This window comes from Octopus sinensis, linkage group LG20, assembly GCF_006345805.1.
Source record: "Octopus sinensis linkage group LG20, ASM634580v1, whole genome shotgun sequence".
Taxonomy (NCBI): Eukaryota; Metazoa; Mollusca; class Cephalopoda; order Octopoda; family Octopodidae; genus Octopus; species Octopus sinensis.
Genome location: NC_043016.1, coordinates 12,071,001 through 12,092,013, shown reverse-complemented (window position 1 = coordinate 12,092,013; position 21,013 = coordinate 12,071,001). Strand labels below are relative to the sequence as shown.

At 36.7% G+C, this 21,013-nt stretch overlaps 1 protein-coding gene across 7 annotated transcripts in view; it reads left to right on the top strand.

Annotated features, from left to right (window-relative positions):
* Positions 1–17,509: 17,509 nt before the first annotated feature.
* LOC115222587 (protein KIBRA-like) overlaps positions 17,510–21,013 on the top strand; it is a 96,650-nt gene continuing 93,146 nt past the window's right edge. For 3 of the 7 annotated variants that reach the window (XM_029792870.2, XM_036511586.1, XM_029792874.2), the window contains exon 1: positions 17,510–18,069. In XM_029792870.2, coding sequence (XP_029648730.1) covers positions 17,942–18,069 — 128 coding nt within the window. In that variant the 5' untranslated portion in view covers positions 17,510–17,941. The remainder of the gene's footprint in view (positions 18,070–21,013) is intronic. The other 4 variants (XM_036511585.1, XM_036511583.1, XM_029792871.2 and 1 more) reach the window with 4 other exon arrangements.

Genomic DNA, 21,013 nt, shown 5'->3' with positions numbered 1-21,013 from the left:
TGTGTACATTTTTATCATTGAAATTATGGCTGATATCGGTAATGTAACCGAGTAGCAAGCAAAAAGAGTTCTACAGTAAAGAATGTCGGTATCTACATAAGGAGGGGAGGTAGGGGTGGAGAAAAAGAAAGAAAGAAAGAAAAATGAAAAGAAAATTAAACTAACAACATTCCATTCTTAGAAACTAATAGATATTATTATCAGTACGATGTCCCATTAATGGATTTTAATAAATCACTGTTTAATTAAAACAGTTTAGTTTAAGTAGCATTAATTTATGTTTGAGAACAACAAAAAAGAAGAAGAAGAAGAAGAAGAAGAAGAAGAAGAGAAGAAGAAGAAGAAGAAGAAGAAGAAGAAGAAGAAGAAGAAGAAGAAGAAGAAGAAGAAGAAAGATAAATGAAAGAAGCAAAAGAGAAAAAAGACTCACTCAAAAAAACGAAATGATATAAAATAAAGAAAAGATTAAAGAAAAAAATCAGTGACAAAACAAAAACAAACTGTATACTTAACCAGGCAAAAATCTTTTGAAAAGTATTCTTTATCTTTGGAAAGAAAATGCATTAAGACTTAGAAATCAAAAGATGATGATAATACTAATACTAATACTAATAATAATAATAATAATAATAATAATAATAGTAATAACAACAACAATAATGGTAATAATAATAATAACAACAATAATGGTAATAATAATAATAATGATAATAATAATAATAACAACAACAATAATAATGGTAGTAGTAATAGTAATAATAATAATAATAATAACAACAACAACAATAATAATGATAGTAATAGTAATAATAATAATAATAATAATAACAACAATAATAATAATAATGGTAGTAATAATAATAATAAAAATTAAATAAATAAATAAAGGATCAACCATTTAAAAGAAAAAGAGGGGGAAAATCCATTAATAAATAGCATTTCTAGAAATAAGCATTTCACTAAGTGATGTTTATGTTTTACATTCATAAAAACTTTTAAGTATTTAGAAAGACATGTCTTGAAATTTACCATTTATAAGATCATTGAAGAACCATTATAGATAATATATCTCCTTTCCATTTCAGTTTTTCTTTGTTGGGGTTTTTGAAAAATATATTCAGTTCTTTGGATGAATTGTTAATATAACTTATAATTTTTTTGGCTATTAAAAAACAAATCGTGTTTATAGGGACAGACATGGCTATGTGTTAAGAAGCTAGTTTTTTTAATCACATGGTTCTAGGTTCAGTCCCACTGCATAGTACCTTTGGCAAGTGTCTTCTGCTATAGCCTCAGGCCAGCCAAAACCTTGTCAGTGGATCTGCTAGACAAACAGAGAGAATCCTGTTGTGTGTGTGTGTATCTTTTATCTTTTACTTGTTTCAGTCATTGGGCTGTGGCCATGCTGGGGCACCACCTTGAAGGGTTTTAGTTGAACAAATCAATCCCAGTATATCTTTTATCTTTTACTTGTTTCAGTCATTGGAATGTGGCCATGCTGGGGCACCACCTTGAAGGGTTTTAGTTGAACAAATCAATCCCAGTATATCTTTTATCTTTTACTTGTTTCAGTCATTGGACTATGGCCATGCTGGGGCACCACCTTGAAGGGTTTTAGTTGAACAAATCAATCCCAGTATTCTTTTATCTTTTACTTGTTTCAGTCATTGGACTATGGCCATGCTGGGGCACCACCTTGAAGGGTTTTAGTTGAACAAATCAATCCCAGTATATCTTTTATCTTTTACTTGTTTCAGTCAGTGGACTGTGGCCATGCTGGGGCACCACCTTGAAGGGTTTTAGTTGAACAAATCAATCCCAGTATATCTTTTATCTTTTACTTGTTTCAGTCATTGGACTGTGGCCATGCTGGGGCACCACCTTGAAGGTTTTAGTTGAACAAATCAATCCCAGTATATCTTTTATCTTTTACTTGTTTCAGTCATGGACTGTGGCCATGCTGGGGCACCACCTTGAAGGGTTTTAGTTGAACAAATCAATCCCAGTATATCTTTTATCTTTTACTTGTTTCAGTCATTGGACTATGGCCATGCTGGGGCACCACCTTGAAGGGTTTTAGTTGAACAAATCAATCACAGTATATCACTTATCTTTTACTTATTTCACTCATAGGACTGTGGCCATGCTGGGGCACCACCTTGAAGGGTTTTAGTTGAACAAATCAACCCCAGTATATCTTTTATCTTTTACTTGTTTCAGTCATTGGACTGTGGCCATGCTGGGGCACCACCTTGAAGGGTTTTAGTTGAACAAATCAATCCCAGTATATCTTTTATCATTTACTTGTTTCAGTCATTGGACTCTGGCCATGCTGGGGCACCACCTTGAAGGGTTTTAGTTGAACAAATCAATCCCAGTATATCTTTTATCTTTTACTTGTTTCAGTCATTGGACTATGGCCATGCTGGGGCACCACCTTGAAGGGTTTTAGTTGAACAAATCAACCCCAGTATATCTTTTATCTTTTACTTGTTTCAGTCATTGGACTATGGCCATGCTGGGGCACCACCTTGAAGGGTTTTAGTTGAACAAATCAACCCCAGTATATCTTTTATCTTTTACTTGTTTCAGTCATTGGACTATGGCCATGCTGGGGCACCACCTTGAAGGGTTTTAGTTGAACAAATCAATCCCAGTATATCTTTTATCTTTTACTTGTTTCAGTCATTGGACTGTGGCCATGCTGGGGCACCACCTTGAAGGGTTTTAGTTGAACAAATCAATCCCAGTATATCTTTTATCATTTACTTGTTTCAGTCATTGGACTCTGGCCATGCTGGGGCACCACCTTGAAGGGTTTTAGTTGAACAAATCAACCCCAGTATATCTTTTATCTTTTACTTGTTTCAGTCATTGGACTGTGGCCATGCTGGGGCACCACCTTGAAGGGTTTTAGTTGAACAAATCAATCCCAGTATATCTTTTATCTTTTACTTGTTTCAGTCATTGGACTCTGGCCATGCTGGGGCACCACCTTGAAGGGTTTTAGTTGAACAAATCAATCCCAGTATATCTTTTATCTTTTACTTGTTTCAGTCATTGGACTATGGCCATGCTGGGGCACCACCTTGAAGGGTTTTAGTTGAACAAATCAATCCCAGTATATCTTTTATCTTTTACTTGTTTCAGTCATTGGACTGTGGCCATGCTGGGGCACCACCTTGAAGGGTTTTAGTTGAACAAATCAATCCCAGTATATCTTTTATCTTTTACTTGTTTCAGTCATTGGACTATGGCCATGCTGGGGCACCACCTTGAAGGGTTTTAGTTGAACAAATCAATCCCAGTATATCTTTTATCTTTTACTTGTTTCAGTCATTGGACTGTGGCCATGCTGGGGCACCACCTTGAAGGGTTTTAGTTGAACAAATCAATCCCAGTATATCTTTTATCTTTTACTTGTTTTATATATATATATATATATATATATTATATATATATATATAGATAAATAGATAGATAGATAGATAGATAGATAGATAGATGCGATGGGCTTCTTTCAGTTTCTGTCTACCAAATCCACTCACAAGGCTTTGGTCGGCCCAGGCTATAGTAGAAGACACTTCCCCAAGGTACCACGCAGTGGGACTGAACCCGGTACCATGTGGTTGGTAAGTAAGCTACTTACCACACAGCCACTCCATGCACTGACTCTCGAGACTAGAGAAAAAAAAATATATATGTGTGTGTGTGTGTGTGTGTGTGTGTGTGTGTGTATGTGTGTGTGTATATGCTTGTGTGTCTATGTTTGTCCCCCCAACATCGCTTGACAGCCGATGCTGGTGTGTTTACGTCCCCGTAACTTAGTGGTTCAGCAAAAGAGACCGATAGAATAAGTACTAGGCTTACAAAGAATAAGTCCTGGGTCGATTTGCTCGACTAAAGGCAGTGCTCCAGCATGGCCACAATCAAATGACTGAAACAAGTAAAAGAGTATAATGCACCATTAGGTCCATGAATTGAAACTACAATCTTGTAATTACCAGTGCAGCTTTGTAACTACAAGGTCACGTTGCTATCAATGGACTAATTTAACTCTTTAGCATTCAGATTATTCTGTCAAATGTAATTAATTGTTTCCAATTAATCATTCATTATCTAGTAACTTGAACTGCTGAATGAATTCAGATTAAAATTTCAGGGATGTTTGGCTTCGTGACTGGCACAAACTGATTAGATTTTGTGATTGATCCGATACCGGACAAGGATTCTGGATTATTTTTCCAGTTTTTTTTTTACTTAATTTTTGAGAATGGTCGGGTTCATTTTTAGTATTCACGTTTGTGAGAGCAGTCGAGTTTATTTCAGATATTCTCATTTTAAAAATCATCTCTGGCTAATCATTGAGAGGATGTTGGTGTTGCCTTGGCAGAGTTTTGCGCACTCTGAGTGCTCTTGTTTATCTTTAGAATGATATTGTAGGGTATGGTGTGAGAGGCAGGATCTGACCAGTTTGAACATAAAACTGATAGAATATTTGAGCTGGATATGGATGGTTTAAATGGCAAAGGTTTACATATTTCTTTCCTGGTGGTCTTTACCCTTAAGGAGATGACAGAGCCAAACTATTGGCTGAAAAGTTGAATTAGGAAGATTGTGTTAGTTCATTCAATTTCCAACAAGAATATATATAACTTTATACATGTAAAGTAATTACTTTATTTCTTATAAATCTTTTGAAAAATAAGTGCATGCTCTCTATAGGGCTTGTGAAAAGGGCCCCATCTTCTTGGCACTGAAACTTCAAATGAGGCTCCATCTCCAAAGGTTTAACAGTAACATCTGAACGATTTGCTTTAACCATTCAGTAAATCATCTTATTTATTCACATTGTTTTGAATTAATTATACATTACCTCATAGCTTTAGGAGTTCAATGATGTATTTTCAGAATAACATTGTATGGTAGGTGTGAGAGGCTGAATCTGGCAAATTTCAACACAAGACAGTTATAATAACTGGGCAAGACATGGCCAGTTTAAATGCTAAAGAGTCAAGTTTATTGACTGAAACAGTGTTGTTTATATATTATGATTATCTTCAAGATTTCTTTATGCTGAGTCAACTTGGCAGTAATAAGATTCTTGCAGTGTGGAGCACAGTATGCTGCTGCAAGAACCTGGTAGCATAAAGTTTTGCAAATGATTCATTAGTTTGTGATGATGATTCAAATATTTCCGTGGATTTTTGCTTTGAAAAAACGATGGCAGCAACCAAACTAACATGTCTTGGATTAAATGATGTTGAAAACCTTCAGAGATATACCAAAGACAGTTTCAATAGATTGCCAATCTACCGTACACAGCAATGGTATATAGACACATATAAGGTGGCGAGCTGGCAGAAACGTTAGCACGCCGGGCGAAATGCGTAGCCGTATGTCGTCTGCCGTTACGTTCTGAGTTCAAATTCCGCCGAGGTCGACTTTGCCTTTCATCCTTTCGGGGTCGATAAATTAAGTACCAGTTATGCACTGGGGTCAATATAATCGACCTTATCAGTTTGTCTGTCCTTCTTTGTCCTCTCTGTGTATAGCCCCTTGTGGGTAGTAAAGAAATAGGTATTTCATCTGTCATTACATTGTGAGTTCAAATTCCGCCAAGGTCAACTTTGCCTTTCATCCCTTCAGGGTTGATTAAATAAGTACTAGTTACGCACTGGTGTTGATATAATCGACTTAATCCGTATGTCTGTCCTTGTTTGTCCTCTCTGTGATTAGCCCCTTGTGGGTAGTAAAGAAATAGGTATATAGACACGTAGTGTATATCTGCGATGATTATTGCTTCTTTAATAACATCTAGTCTAGTCTTAGCCAGGTCTTCTATATCTGCTCTCTCTCTCTCTCTTTCTCTCTCTCTCCCTCTCTCTCTCTCTCTCTGTTTATATTATTGTGTTTGCAGAGGAAGAGTTTTGAAGAAAATAAAATTTCTTTTTTTTTTAAAACAACTGAATTTCTCCAACATGGAATTTACATGTCTTTTCACTCATTTGTACTTTTGCTGGTTCCAGTCAGTAGTGTAGCTAATAGGGGAGCAAAGAGAGTGACTGCTACCCTTTGAGTACATTTTCAAAACTGGTGCTGCCTCAACAATATTTTAAAATCTTCATTTAGCTATATCAGTCATTATAAGTTCCATACATAATGACATTGTTACCGAAATATGAAACTAATGAATGTAGAATACAGGGGTGGACTGAGAGTATTAAGGGACCCCTGGCATAACTGTTTACCAGGCTCCTTAGCATTGATATTAGTACAGATAACATGTAGAGTGCAGGCTCCTCAAAACTCTGGGCCCTCAGGCAGTGCCCAATTGACTGACAGCTCAGTCTGCCCCTGGTAGAATAAAAATCGTTTATTATAACTCATGAAATATTTTATATTATATAAGAAAAACGAGTTAAAGATTATGGAGATGTACTTGCATAGCAAGTGTCCTAATCTGAGATCGTGTGCTGAAACAAAAACCATAGCAGCGTGGAAGGTGTTTATATGCAATTTAAAAACAAACAAAAACTGTTAATTTCACTTCAGCATGTAAATTTTAAATTTAATTTGTCAAAATATTTTTGTCGCTTTGAGACCACAGCCTGTTCACTGAGAAAATTCTGTGCTTTGGTATATGTCACAGAACCTTCTTTCATATGCTACCACTAACTTCAAAACCTGGTGATGCCTCTGGTTCCCGTCATAGAACTGTGATTGTGCAGGAGCAATGGCTTGAAGGGTTTAGATTATCAAATCGACCTTCAGTATAAATACATATTTTAAAGCCTGGTTTTATTCTATCCATTTAGCTTTTGTTTGTTGAACTGTTAAGTTAGAAGAATGTAAACAAATGAATATTGCTTATCAAATAGTGTTAGAGGAGACAAACACAATTGCAAAGATACATACACAGACATGAGCATACATACATACATACATACATACATACATACATACATACATACATACATATATACATAATACATAAATACATCCATATGCAAATGCATACACATGACAGGCTTTTGCACAGTTTCCTATTTCTTTATTGCCCACAAGGGGCTAAACATAGAAAGGACAAACAAAAGGATTAAGTCAATTACATCGACCCCAGTGCGTAACTGGTACTTAATTTATTGACCCCAAAAGGATGAAAGGCAAAGTTGACCTCTGCAGAATTTGAACACAGAACGTAATGGCAAACGAAATACCTATTTCTTTACTACCCACAAGGGGCTAAACACAGAGGGGACAAACAAGGACAGACAAACAGATTAAGTCGATTATATCAACCCCAGTGCATAACTGGTATTTATTTAATCGACCCCGAAAGGATGAAAGGCAAAGTTGACCTCTGCAGAATTTGAACACAGAACGTAATGGCAAACGAAATACCTATTTCTTTACTACCCACAAGGGGCTAAACACAGAGGGGACAAACAAGGACAGACAAACAGATTAAGTCGATTATATCAACCCCAGTGCATAACTGGTATTTATTTAATCGACCCCGAAAGGATGAAAGGCAAAGTTGACCTCTGCAGAATTTGAACACAGAACGTAACGGCTGTCAAAATACCACAAAGCATTTCGCCCAGCGTTGCTAACGTTTCTGCCAGCTCGACGCTTTTGCACAGTTTCCATCTAGTAAATTCACTCACAAAGCATTGGTAGGCATGGGACTATAGTTGAAGACATACCCATTGCACCATACCTACTTGGTTTAGAAGCAATCTTTTTCACCACACAACCATGCTTGTGGCTATTGTTCTTAATTTATATTTCTTTTATTAAATGTCACTCTTAACATATTTGTAAATCTGTTAATTTTCTGAACTGGAATCAAATATTTAGAGTCTTTATTTTATTTTATTTTATTTATCTTTTTAGGGGAAAACATATTTAGTAAAGTTTCTGTAAAAAAAAAAATTGGTAAATTTCAAAGAAACCCGACCAAGATTAAATATGCAGTGAAGGTGTCACATCACCACCACCACCACCACCACCCATCCACCACTGCGGCTGCTGCCATTGCTTCTGCAGGCACTGCTGCCACTGCCATACACTCTACCACCACCACCACCACCACCACCACCACCACCACCATCATCATCATCATCCTTGTATTCATCACTTTATAGACCACTTTTCCGTGCTTGCATGGGTCAGACAGAATTCACTGAGGCAGATTTTCTCTACATGAATGCCCTTCCACCAACCAACCAACCAACCAACCCTCTCTTGTTTTGAAGAAAAGTAATATTTCCTCATCCATGGTTAAAACACTGAAGATTGGAAATGAACAACACAACTTGTATGACAGTGATGCTTGTCTACAGTTATCATGTGATGTCAAGAAGGCAACAGGACACAAACATATTCCAAAATCCACGCACACAAGTTTTTAGTCAGACCTGAGTTGAGCAGAAGACACTTGCTCAAGGTGCCATGCAGTGGGACTGAATCCAAAGACATTATTATAAAAAATAATCTATCAATAGTATCATACAAGTTCATTAGTATTTTGATTATTTTAGTATCCTTTTTATTAACAAATCAACAAAGACTAGTTTATCATAACCCAATTGTAGTTGTGGGTGATGCCAGTGCTGCCTGACTGGCTCCCTGTGCTGGTGGCATGTAAAAAGCACCATCCGAACATGACTGATGCCAGTGCTGCCTGACTGACTCCTGTGCTGGTGGCACATAAAAAGCACCCACTACACTCTCAGAGTTAGGAAGGGCATCCAGCTGTAGAAACATTGCCAGATCGGCGCAGGAGTGGCTGTGTGGTAAGTAGCTTGCTAACCAACCACATGGTTCCGGGTTCAGTCCCACTGCGTGGCATCTTGGGCAAGTGCCTTCTGCTATAGCCCCGGGCCGATCAATGCCTTGTGAGTGGATTTGGTAGACGGAAACTGAAAGAAGCCTGTCGTATATATGTATATATATATATGTGTGTGTGTGTGTGTTTGTCCCCCTAGCATTGCTTGACAACCAATGCCGGTGTGTTTACATCCCCGTCACTTAGCGGTTCAGCAAAAAGAGGCTGATAGAATAAATACTGGGCTTACAAAGAATAAGTCCCGGGGTCGATTTGCTCGACTAAAGGCGGTGCTCCAGCATGGCCGCAGTCAAATGACTGAAACAATTAAAAAAAAAAAAACGATCAGACTGGTGCCTGGTACAACCTCCTGGCTTGCCAGTCCTTAGTCAAACCGTCCAACCCTTGCCAGCATGGAAAGCAGATGTTAAACGATGATGATGATGATGATGACAGTTGTATTACAATATGTTTTTTTGTAGTAAGGCAGCGAACTGGCAGAAACATTAGCATCCTGAGCAAAATGCTTAGCAGTATTTCGTCTGTGTTTACATTCTGAGTTCAAATTCTGCTGAGGTCGACTTTGCCTTTCATCCTTTCAAGGTCAATAAATTAAGTATCAGTTGTGTACTGGGGTCGATCTAATCGACTGGCTCCCTCCCCAAAAATTGTGCCCAGAGTAGAAAAGAATATTTTTTTTTGTAGTTTTTCTCATTACTGTATTTTCGCTTACATGGAACTATACTGCCTATGTTTTCAAATAAAATTTGAGAATAATTCAGAATTTGAAAAGATTTACTAAAGGAAATAACTATGTTAGTTTTAAGTTGTTATTTCACACTTTAGTGTTCAGATTGTTTTGTCAAAAGTATTGCTTATTTATTCACATTGCTTTTGAATTAATCACACATTATCTAATAGTGTTGAGATTTTAGTAGTGTGTTTGTATATTTTTAGGATGACATTGTAGGGTAGGTGTGAGAAGTTGGATCTGGTCAGTTTTAAAATAAAACAGGTAGAATATTTAGGCTGTATATGGCTGAATTAAATGTTAATGGGCCAAGGCAGCAACCTGGCAAAATCATTTGACCACTAGGCAAAATGCTTAGCAGTATTTAATCTGGCTACGCTCTGTTGTTCAAATTCCACCAAGGTTAACTTTGGTTTTCATCCTTTTGGGGGTTGATAAACGAAGTACCAGGAGTGGCTGTGTGGTAAGTAGCTTGCTTACCAACCACATGGGTCCAGGTTCAGTCCCACTGCGTGGCACTTTGGGCAACAGTTGTCTACTGTAGCCTTAGGCCAACCAAAGCCTTGTGAGTTGATTTGGTAGACGGAAACTGAAAGAAGCCTGTTGTATGTGCATGTGTGTGTGTGTGTGTGAGTGTGTGTTTGTGTATCTGTGTGTGTGTGTTTGTGTATCTGTGTTTGTCCCCACCAACATCACTTGACAACCAATGCTGGTGCATTTACGTCCCTGTAACTTAGCGGTTTGTAACTTAGTGGTTTGGCAAAAGAGGCCGATAGAATAAGTACTAGGCTTACAAAGAATAAGATGGCTGCAGTTAAATGACTGTAATAAGTAAAAGAATAAAAGAATAAAAGCATACCATCTGAGCACTGGACTTACCCCAACCTGCTGAACTTAACTGCCTTTGTGCTAAAATTTAAAGCCATTATTAAGCTGTTATTTGAAACACAATTTAACAATTTTTTTTTTTTATATGAAATTATCATTGGCAGTTTTAATTTCAATGTGGGTATTTTAAATGTATGTTTATGTATCATCTGGTTCAGAACAAAGAGGGAGACAGGTCAAATAGGCTGACAGTGCAAACATATTTCAATATTTCAACTCTCAGTTATGTTTATCAAATTTTTTTTTACACCACCCTCTTCTTCTTACCTGCTTGCTGTCAACTCATGCAGTAGTCACCCCAAATACAGACAACGTCACTCTTCACCTTCCCTTGACCTCCCAAATACAAAGGCGTCATCCGCATGCTGCCTAGACATTACATGTCAAGCCTGCATCAAAAACATTCACAAGTGTAAGCATAATAACTTTATCTCTTTCAACAGTAAATAATAAACTCCCGTCACTTGTCATATCAAGGAGGCAATCTCGTACCTCATACGCCATTATCTTGGACAACATGTAACTAACTAAAGCCTTCATAGCCAGTACATATGATAGGCCTTACCATCTCTGATCTTTCCTGGCGACCCCACGTAGCCAAAAATTTGTACCCCTAAGAAAAGCCTTACCCTTCATGGTTGTCATAAAATATGGCACTGGCCAAACTGCTGACCCCCACACAAACATCTGGACAGTGCCACTATTACTGCAAATATCCTATGCTGTATCTTGATCAGTAGTTTTCAACCAGGGTTCCATGGAACCTTAGGGTTCTGCCAGTACAGTCCAGGGGTTCCGCAAGAAGTTACAAAACTGTTAAAATCGGCAGTAATTTTTAAGTCTCCTGTACAGATATGTGTGCATAAGACTATTAAATTATTGCACAGGGGTTCCTCGAGCCAGTGGAATGTCTCCTTGGTGTTCCGCTCCAGCAAAAAGTTTGAAAAGAAGCACTGATCTTGATGAAAGCCACTCCATTGTTTGGCAAGGACTCGCTCACTAACATAATGCAACCTCTGTTCCTTAGACATGTTATGGCGTTGTAAAGTTACTCAGCAACTGGAGGTAAAACGTACACTCAGTGCCCCCCTCTGCACTCCATATATTAACAGGCATCATACACAGGGGAAATTTTGCACCATATCCACCTGTATTGAGAAGTGACTGCTGCTACGTGTCCCTTTGTGGCTATGCTGTCTCCTCATTCTCTGACTCTTCTGTTGCAGTTACAAGGACTGGTGCTTCACCAAATAAGCTAATTATACAAGTAGTTAACTACTTTCACCTGGCCCCACTCAACACGCCGGCCCCCTCTTTTCGTCCATAATCTATCTCACAGCCAAGGGCTTGCACAACAACTTCACGTCATTGCTCCTCCTCATGCACCATATATCATTATCAACACTGATTTGCAACAAGCAAATTAGCTTGTGGCAAATGACTTTACTCGTTAGTATAATTACTACTCTGATCTATTCTTGGGATTTTACGAATAGCTATTTGTAAAATTTTAAGGGGCTAATAGACTGTGAGATGCCATTCTGCAGTAGATAATTTCATTTTTCAGCTATATGGCCTGGAGCAACAAAAAAAAAATTAAAGCATTTTGTTCAAGGACAATGTTTTAGCTGGTCAGAGAATTGAGCCTCCTCGTTTTATGATCGCAAGCTTGACAGCCAAACCATTTGGCCACATGTACTCACATTCCTGTCATATGTGAACATGTAGTGCACTTTGATTTGCTAAATCTAATGTAACGCATCATAACTACAGAGTCTATAATTGCTTCCGTCAAGGTGCTGCAGTCAGTGTTCTACACTGCAACAAGGTACCATTTTAAAGAGAGAAGAGGGGGTAAGAGAGAGAGAAAGATAGGTGGCTTTTATTCTATTCCTTCTTTTCTTTCTTTTATTCTTTTACTTGTTTCAGTCATTTGACTGCAGCCATGCTGGAGCACCGCCTTTAGTCGAGCTGCAAACCTAGGAAGAAGGAAATCACCTTTAAATCACCACAAATACTCCACTTGTGAACTGAGTAATTGACTCCTTTCAGAAAGAGTTCCATTGATTCTTAACTTTCTTCTATACCAACAACATGACCCATAAGGATGGAAGGTTTTTCATTACCATTATGTGACAACACAGCTTTGAGGCTAACCTTACTTGAGTCTATGAACAATCTGCATCTGTTAGCCACATGCATGTGTCCTAGTTTTTGCATGAGTGCATTAACATCAGTACAAAAGCAAGCATTATTTTCTTACTTGAAAAACACAACTAAGCTTTTACGGTGAGAACAGAAAATGGAAATTTTCGTACCTTGCTGTTGGAGATTCCGTTGTTGTAGTTTGGATCCCCAAACTTCTGCCTTCTCCTTTGACAATACTAGGTCTCTTACTAAATCATTCAAATCCTCTTGATTAACCCTTTAGCGTTCAGATTATTCTGTCAAATGTAAAGCTTATGTATTCACACCATGTAAAATTAATCTTGCATCATTTCATGGCTTTGAGATTTCAATGATGTGATTGTTTATTTTTAAAATGACACTATAAGGTAGCTATGAATGACCATATCTGACTAGTTTGAACATAAAATAGGTAGAATATTTTGGCCAGATATGGCCGGTTTAAACACTAATGGGTTAAACTAGCCTGGCTCATTTTTCTTTAGAATCACCTACATACTCTTCATTGATAGGAGATTTAGGGGTTCATTGTGCGACGTGTCAAGGTCTTCCAGTGAATCATGTGAGATGGGAACTGGGACAGGGTTCTTGAAGTCACGTGGGACCAGTTTTAGGGCCGACTTACAATCAGCATACACAATTTTTGCTTTGGTCTTCTTTGAGAAACCACTAATATTAGTCATGCAAAAGTAACAATTAGAGATATGATTGGTTGGCTCACACCATACCATTGGTACAGCAAAAGACATACCCTTCTGTTTTCTATTCAGCCACTGTGTAAGCCCTGAGTAACACATGGTGCAGCATATATGAGGTGCTGACCTTTTGTCTTGGTCCCCAACACCCGAAATAATATTTATAGGCAGTTTTTAATTTGGTGGCAATGTTCCTCTGCTGGTCATGCAGAGCAAGTTTTCCACAGACATAACAAAAGCTGGCTGGGTGATTCACACATTCTCCTATTCCTGATCTAACACAATGGACACGGTTAAAACAGTAATCACGCAGAGCGAGAGATACACATGCCACACCTGACAGCAGTGCAAATGATACTGAGAGCTACCAAGAACAAACTGACGTATTTGGCATTGTACACAATACATCAGCGCCATCTATTGCTAAACTGAACTTTCTTATTGTTTGCTTTATTGCTTTATTTCTTTAATTTCAAATTAAGACCGCTTTCATTTTAGCAAATTTTATAATACAGCCTATATCTAGCTGAAAGTATAGCTATAATCTTGCGCATGCGCATAACTCGAACCCCTGATGTGCCAGAACAATTCTGAGTGCGGATTCGGAATCAGCATCTTTGGTTTAGTCTAAAACACCTATTTTTACGACTGCGACCTGTTCACTGACAAAAATCCGTGCTGCAACTTGTTTTTACCCCAATAGCAAAGTCTTTGTTGTCCAGTGTAATTCATCAGAGTTGACACTGTTCCAATGATCACTTCTGATGATCAAGACACCATTTTTACCACTTATCTATGTTGATGGAGGGCAGGAAAGATCCTCCAAATGCAGCTTACCCATGATGTTTACCATTATTAAGCACACAATGATTGCTTTTGGTTGGCACAAAGTCGACAAAGTTGTGTTTTAACTCTGCTGTTATTTCTACAGTCATAAGTCAATACTTTTTAGATACAATAAGTTTCACTGTTCTAAAGTCCCTCTTTGTGAGCTTTACCTTCTGTCAAGAATTATGCTTACAAGAGTTGGTTTTAGCCTTGCTTTTGGAATACCAGTATGACTTTAGAGATCATTTCTCTTGAGACATTGAATAATTCAGCAATTTTAGTGACTGAATCTCCAGCCATGCATACTCCAACAATTTGTCCCCTTTGGAAATCAGATAGGTCTTGAACACATATATAAAGACTTAGAATTGCCAATAGAAAAAAATATGGTTAAATATAAAGTGTTGTTTCTATAATTTTATTCAACCCCTGTGTGTGTGTGTGTAAATAGATAGATAGTGAGAGAGATGGTAGGTAACACAGAAAGGTAACTGGTGACATGCATCAGATATAAAGTGGTACTCAAAATCATTTGCTACTCAGAAATCATAATGAAAGAGAAATAAAAGTGACATCTACATGTTTGCTGAAGAGAGAGTGAGAGAGAGAATGAATGAGAGAGATGGGTAACTGAAGAAAGGTTGGTGACAATGATGAGTTTTGGGTAGCAAGGTACAGTGAATAGGAGAGGAACAATACAGAAACGAGAAGGTATCAAACAGGTAAGAGAAGAAACTGATGGTGACTTAGAAAATATATTATACTAATATATTAGAAGGTTTGGAGATGATGTACAGGTATTTTATATCAGAAGAAATTCGGTACTCAGAAATTCGGACAGTTTTATATTTACAGATATTTATTAGTGTTACATGTTTTTATACATCATATATTAGCGCTTTCGTACTAATATATATATATTATGGAACAAAAAATAAGGAAAGGCCCGAATGTAAGAATATATACGTGCACCTATTACTAACCCCCTCAACCATTTTAAAGTGCTGTGCATTTCACCAGTCGTGCACAAGTAGTCAGGTCTTCTCCACATCTGTTTATTATTGTCATCTACTTCCTGTGGTGCAGCATCCTAAGATCAGCCAAAATTTCAAGCTTTCCTGGGTTTCCTTCTACAGGAACCCTTCACTTCGAGCACTTGGCACTTCCTTATACAGGCTTCCCCTTCATTTGTATATCATCACACACCCATACAAGTGTGATTTTCTCTCAGCTCAGTGTATTTTGATGTTCCTTCACATTCATATTATACTTCAAACAAATCATGTTCAATAAATTTCATTCTGATCTTTGCTGCTCTTCTGCTTTCCTGAACCACATGTCTCTACTATGCAGCTTTGCATTTAACCCATAGGCATCTCAGGTTGTCAAGATTTGATCAAGTCACTGAGCTGCCATCATGACACCTACATAAATATATTTACTATATAATGGCTATAGCACAATTATTCATAGGAAAACTACCAGATCTTATTCAGGGACTGTGGTTATCTTGCTGAATAACTTGAATGTAAGATAACAGACTTGCTATCTGGATTAATAACCTGAATGTTAGATAACTACAGACCCTTCATCTTAGATGAATGCAGTGGTAGCCTGAATATTAATAATTTTCTTATACTCATTATATTGTAAATATTTAATTCTTCATCGAAATTCAGTTCCCACAATGTTTGTTGAAAGCAAAACTTATGGAAGCAGTAGACCTTACAAGAAAAGTTCTTTTCATATGAGCTAGAAAATATGAAAGTAAGTTCTTTTCATATGAACCAGAAGTATAAAGAGATGAAGTTGAGAATGCACTTGGACTCATTAAGAAGATTTATTTACATTAACTCAAATGGTTTCACAATTCCATGCCTTCCAAGAGTAGGGTGAGATGGAGCTATTACTGTAACATAGCTCCACAACCCTTTCTCTATATATCAAAGCATAAGGTAAAATGCTTTGCAGAATTCGTTCAGTTGTCTGCACTCTGGTTTCAAACCCCACCAAGGTAAACTTCATCTTTTGTTGAAACTTGATAATTAAAAATCCCATCTAGTACTGGAGTCAATTCTTCTGTCACTTACTTCCAGGAAGAAATTAGCTGTGGTCAGACCTGAAGAGGGATGGGTTCTGCCTGGTTTTAAAATGCTTATGAAATTCTATATACCATGATTTTAAACGTACGATCCCACGAAGAATTCAGGGCCGAAAGCATGGCAAGGTACACACGAATTGTATAAATGTTAATTTTAAATTCTAAAAATCAATTGGAAAATATTTTGGATGAGAATAAGTAGATGTTTAAATAGTAAATAGGAAATAAACAAAATAGAACCAAGTTATCTTCGTGTGTGTTTAAACAAATTTGAAATTTGATATAGTAAAAAAACAAACAAAAAGCAAACGAAAACAAACAAATCCAAAGCGAAAGAAAAACTTCAAAGGGCATATAAAGGTGAGAAAAATAATAAATACATTGAAAATAAATCAGAGCATGAAAACCAGAGAGAGAGAGAGAGAGAGAGAGAGAGAGAGAAATTGCAAAAGAGGGAAATAAATAAGAGTTATGAGAATTATGTAGAGAGGGGGGAAAGGGGGAAGGGAAGAGAGAGAGAGAGAGAGAGAGAGAGAGGATGATGAAGTAGCGAAGATGTTGCAGAAGAGGAGGGGAGGAGGAGGAGGAGTGGGAAGGTGGACAGATGAATGTCAGAAGAAGAAGAAGAAAAAAGAAAGTAAAAAGGAAAAGAGATAGCAACATTTGCTAAGGATGGAGAGAGTTTAGATTTCTGTTGTGGGGATAAGAAAAAATATAAAAATAAAAAAATAATAAACAAAGAAAAAAAAAAGGAGGAAATATTATAAGAAGAAGAAGAAGAAAAACAAGCCAAAAAAGTTTTGTCTGTCTGCAGACAAGTAAAAACTCCGCCAGAGAACCAATTAACAAGATGAGAGAGAGAGAGAGAGAGAGAGAGAGAGGGGGGAGGAAGGGAGAGAGAAAGAGAGGAACTAACATCATTCTGATGTGGTATGCGAACAACGAATGGGACGAAGAGGGAGACGGAGTCGGTGCGATTAGAAGAAGTAAGAGGAGAGAAGACGAATAAGGGAGGAGTAGGAGTAGGAGTAGGAGTAAAGCAGAAGACAGAGGAGAAAGTTTTGAATTTTTAGAAGTAGGAGGGAAGGGGAGCGCACACACTAAGGTGGACAAGGGAGTAGGAGTAGCAGCAGTAGTGATACTAGCTGGAAGTTTGAAGAAGTGGTGAGAGGAGAAAAAAAAAGGGGGGGGGGGAGAAGGAGAGAGTAAGTGAGTGAGAGTGTGTGTGAGAGAGAGAGAGAGTGAGAGCTGTTACGGTGTAAATGACGTCACAGGCCAGTAAGAGTCGTGTACATCCAACGAAGCATTAGTATTAATCTCGAAACTCTGCCAGCCAAAAGCCAACAAGGCGAGTAATAATAATAATAATAATAATCACCGTAATAATAGTAATAAAAAAAAATATATACAATTTTTTAAAGAAGTCAACGAAGATGGAAAATTCCGCCATGTAGCTGTTTGCTGTGTTTTTTTTTTGCGAATGTGTGAGCGTGTGTGTGAGTAACGTGACTCTTTCTCTTTCTTCCTTCCTCTCTCTCTCTGTCTCTGTCTCTCTCTCCTTCTGTCTCTCTCTCTCTCCTTCTGTCTATCTATCTGTCTGTCCTGTCTCCATCTATCTATCTGTCTATCTAATCTCACGTAGTTTGTGGCTGAAAATAATGCCTAAATGGAGGAATGGCGACCTATCCCTACCAGCAGGATGGGAGGAAGGAACCGATTACGATGGAAAGGTATTCTACATTGACCACAATTCAAAGAAAACGACATGGATTGACCCGCGCGACAGGTAGTTATCATTTTTACCCCCTTTTCTTTTGTACAATCATTTTACTATCATTACCAATGTTGTTGTTGTTGTTGGTATGCTTATTATTATTATTGCCATTACTGTCTTCATATACAACATTGTTGCTCGAATGCTTTCTCTGTCCTTGTGAGATTTGTTTATATATATTTTCGGGGGTGCATCGGGTAGACTGAGGTCCGACTAATTGTTTTAACAAGTGATCGTTCTGAGTATTCGGGGGTAATTAATGCATGTGTTCTGAGCCCGATGTGTGTGAATTACATACATGCATACATACATGCATACATACATACATACATACATACATACATGCACACATACATATGTATGTGTATAATTACACATGTGTGTATATATATATATATATATATATATATATATATATATATGTATATATACAAATTGAGATAGGGGTTGCAAATTCAACCCTCCATGGGATAACATATATCCCAATATACTGCCAGTGAAGTACCCAACAAAGTTAATATATATATATTATATATATATATATATATGTATGTTTGTGTGTGTGTGAGCGTGCGTGCGTGCGTGTGTGTGATCTAGGGAGAGATAAATAGACAAGTGCGAGTGTCTGGGACGTTAGTCGAAATGCTTGTGTCGATAAGAATGTATACATTCTTACTCCCTAACTCCACCCGCGTAGATCGACTACACACTCATTCCAGCATGCCTGCATATACGTACACACAGACAAATATATACGCATATGGATATAATATATATATATATATATATATATATATATATATATATATAATATATAATGAGTGGGTCTATAGAGTAAAAAATTAAAAAAGCATTTCCCCCTTTAATGTGAACAGATTAATGCATTGATGAATAAATAGTCTGCCTTAAATACATGTCTGTTGTATAAGATATTCTTGCTCGCACTTGCATAAATATGTAAGTCTTGTTTCTTTGCAAGAATGCAGGCCGGAGAGTTTTGTGAGGGAAGGAAGAGAAGTCAAATTACCAAGTTTCTTTGCTGTTTATTAACGGGATATATATATATATAAACTTAGATATGTTTCTACCAAAGATTGGTATATATATATATGCCTGTTTTTTGTTTTAATTTTATCTATACGTATAATTAAAAAGTATACAATTAATAATAAGCTCAAATGTTAACTTGAAATCTTAATCAGTTCTCATGAAAATGTGTATGCAAACAAGTACATATATATAAATATATATATATATATATATAACATACACACATACATAGGCCATCTCCAGCAAACAAGTATATATATATATATATATAAAGGTATATTATGTGAGAGTGCGTGTGTGTGTTGAAATTCTGTTATGGAGGGAGGGGGTAAATAGTTTGTCAGCTTCCTGTGGAATATCGGATATATCCTTGTCTTCTTATAGACTTAATAAATGCCTGTTTTTTTGTTGTTTTTTGTTAGTTTTGCGACGAAAGATTACAAAATTATGTTTGTTTATTCTTATTACTACTTATTGCGATTCATTTTTTTGCATTCTCTTTCCCCAACAAAAATAAAACTCATGATGTTGGTGCGTTAATAAAAAAATAAATTACGTCTATTATTTATTAGGCCCTGTGCTTATATTAGAAAGTTTTATTATCATTATTATTACAATTATAATTATAATTATTAATACAATGAGCAGCTTTGGTTATTTTCAGACATTAGATCTAAATGTCTATCCATTCCTCTTCCGCTTTCCTAGTTTACTATACATTCCACTTTCACAAACTTGGAAGACATCTCTGCAAAGCCATTTCCATAACGTATTATTTATTCTCAAGAGTATAATTATTGAAAACAATGACCGCAGGTTCGTCAGCTTCCGTCGCTGACTTCACTGCCAATATTTTTCCCCCTCTTTGTTGCTATCTAATTCTTTTTTTGTTTTATTTACTTACTAATTTTTTTTTTTACCTCCACCTTGGTTCTAGATTCCATCTCCTTAAAATATAGACCGGACCAACCATTCCTCTGCGCACTAAAAGTTCTTCAGTAATACTCTTGTCCATTACAAAAGTTGTCTTCTTTCCCCCTCCCCTCAAGGAACTATGGACACAATTGTGATTAATTTCGGCTGTTCTTATCTTAGTGACTGATAGAAACAACCCCGTTCCTTTTTTATTATACTATTTAAAAAAGCCAACTTTTGTGTATATTTGTATGTGAGCTGCTGATATCATACCACTTTCATCTTGTCCATGGGAACTTGCTCAATTTCTTGTACTTAAGAGAGTTTATTTCATATTTAAGATGATTAGATGCATATAAATTACTTTTTCTTACATTACTTTTAACAGAAGAAACTAATCTATATTTAGCTTTTAAAAGAAGTAACAATATCTAGATATTCTAGCATTTCCTTGAAATTCCTGAGGAGTAAAACGCATTTAGTTCCTAAATGTTTTTATTTTTTTTACTTTTATTCCGGTTGGTTGATCTCGTGTACTAGTTTATATATCGTTCTAGTATAATTTAGTTTTGTATTTTTTTTTCCTAATTTAATGTCTTGTTCGAAAGGGTATTGATAAACATTAAATACTTTAGAATGTAAATTACTATTTTTGAGGTTTCAACATGTCAGTTGACCGAAATATTTCCTCGAGAAAACATCCTTTGTAATGATCTTCGCCACTTATGTTAAGGAATCTATTTATAAGAGTTGAACGTTAAAAAAAAAAAAAAATGATAGCTCATAAAAGTTCTTAAACTACTTTGCCCTAAACTGAATTACTATACACTTAGTGAAAGAGCTGTTAACATACATTCCTTTGTGGATCAAATTTATCACACTTCAAAGGTTCGTTTCTAGACAGTAAAAACGTGTGAAATACAATAGTTTTAATTTTAGGACTTATTTTAATTGACTTGGTTTATTATCATCATCATGATCATCATTATTT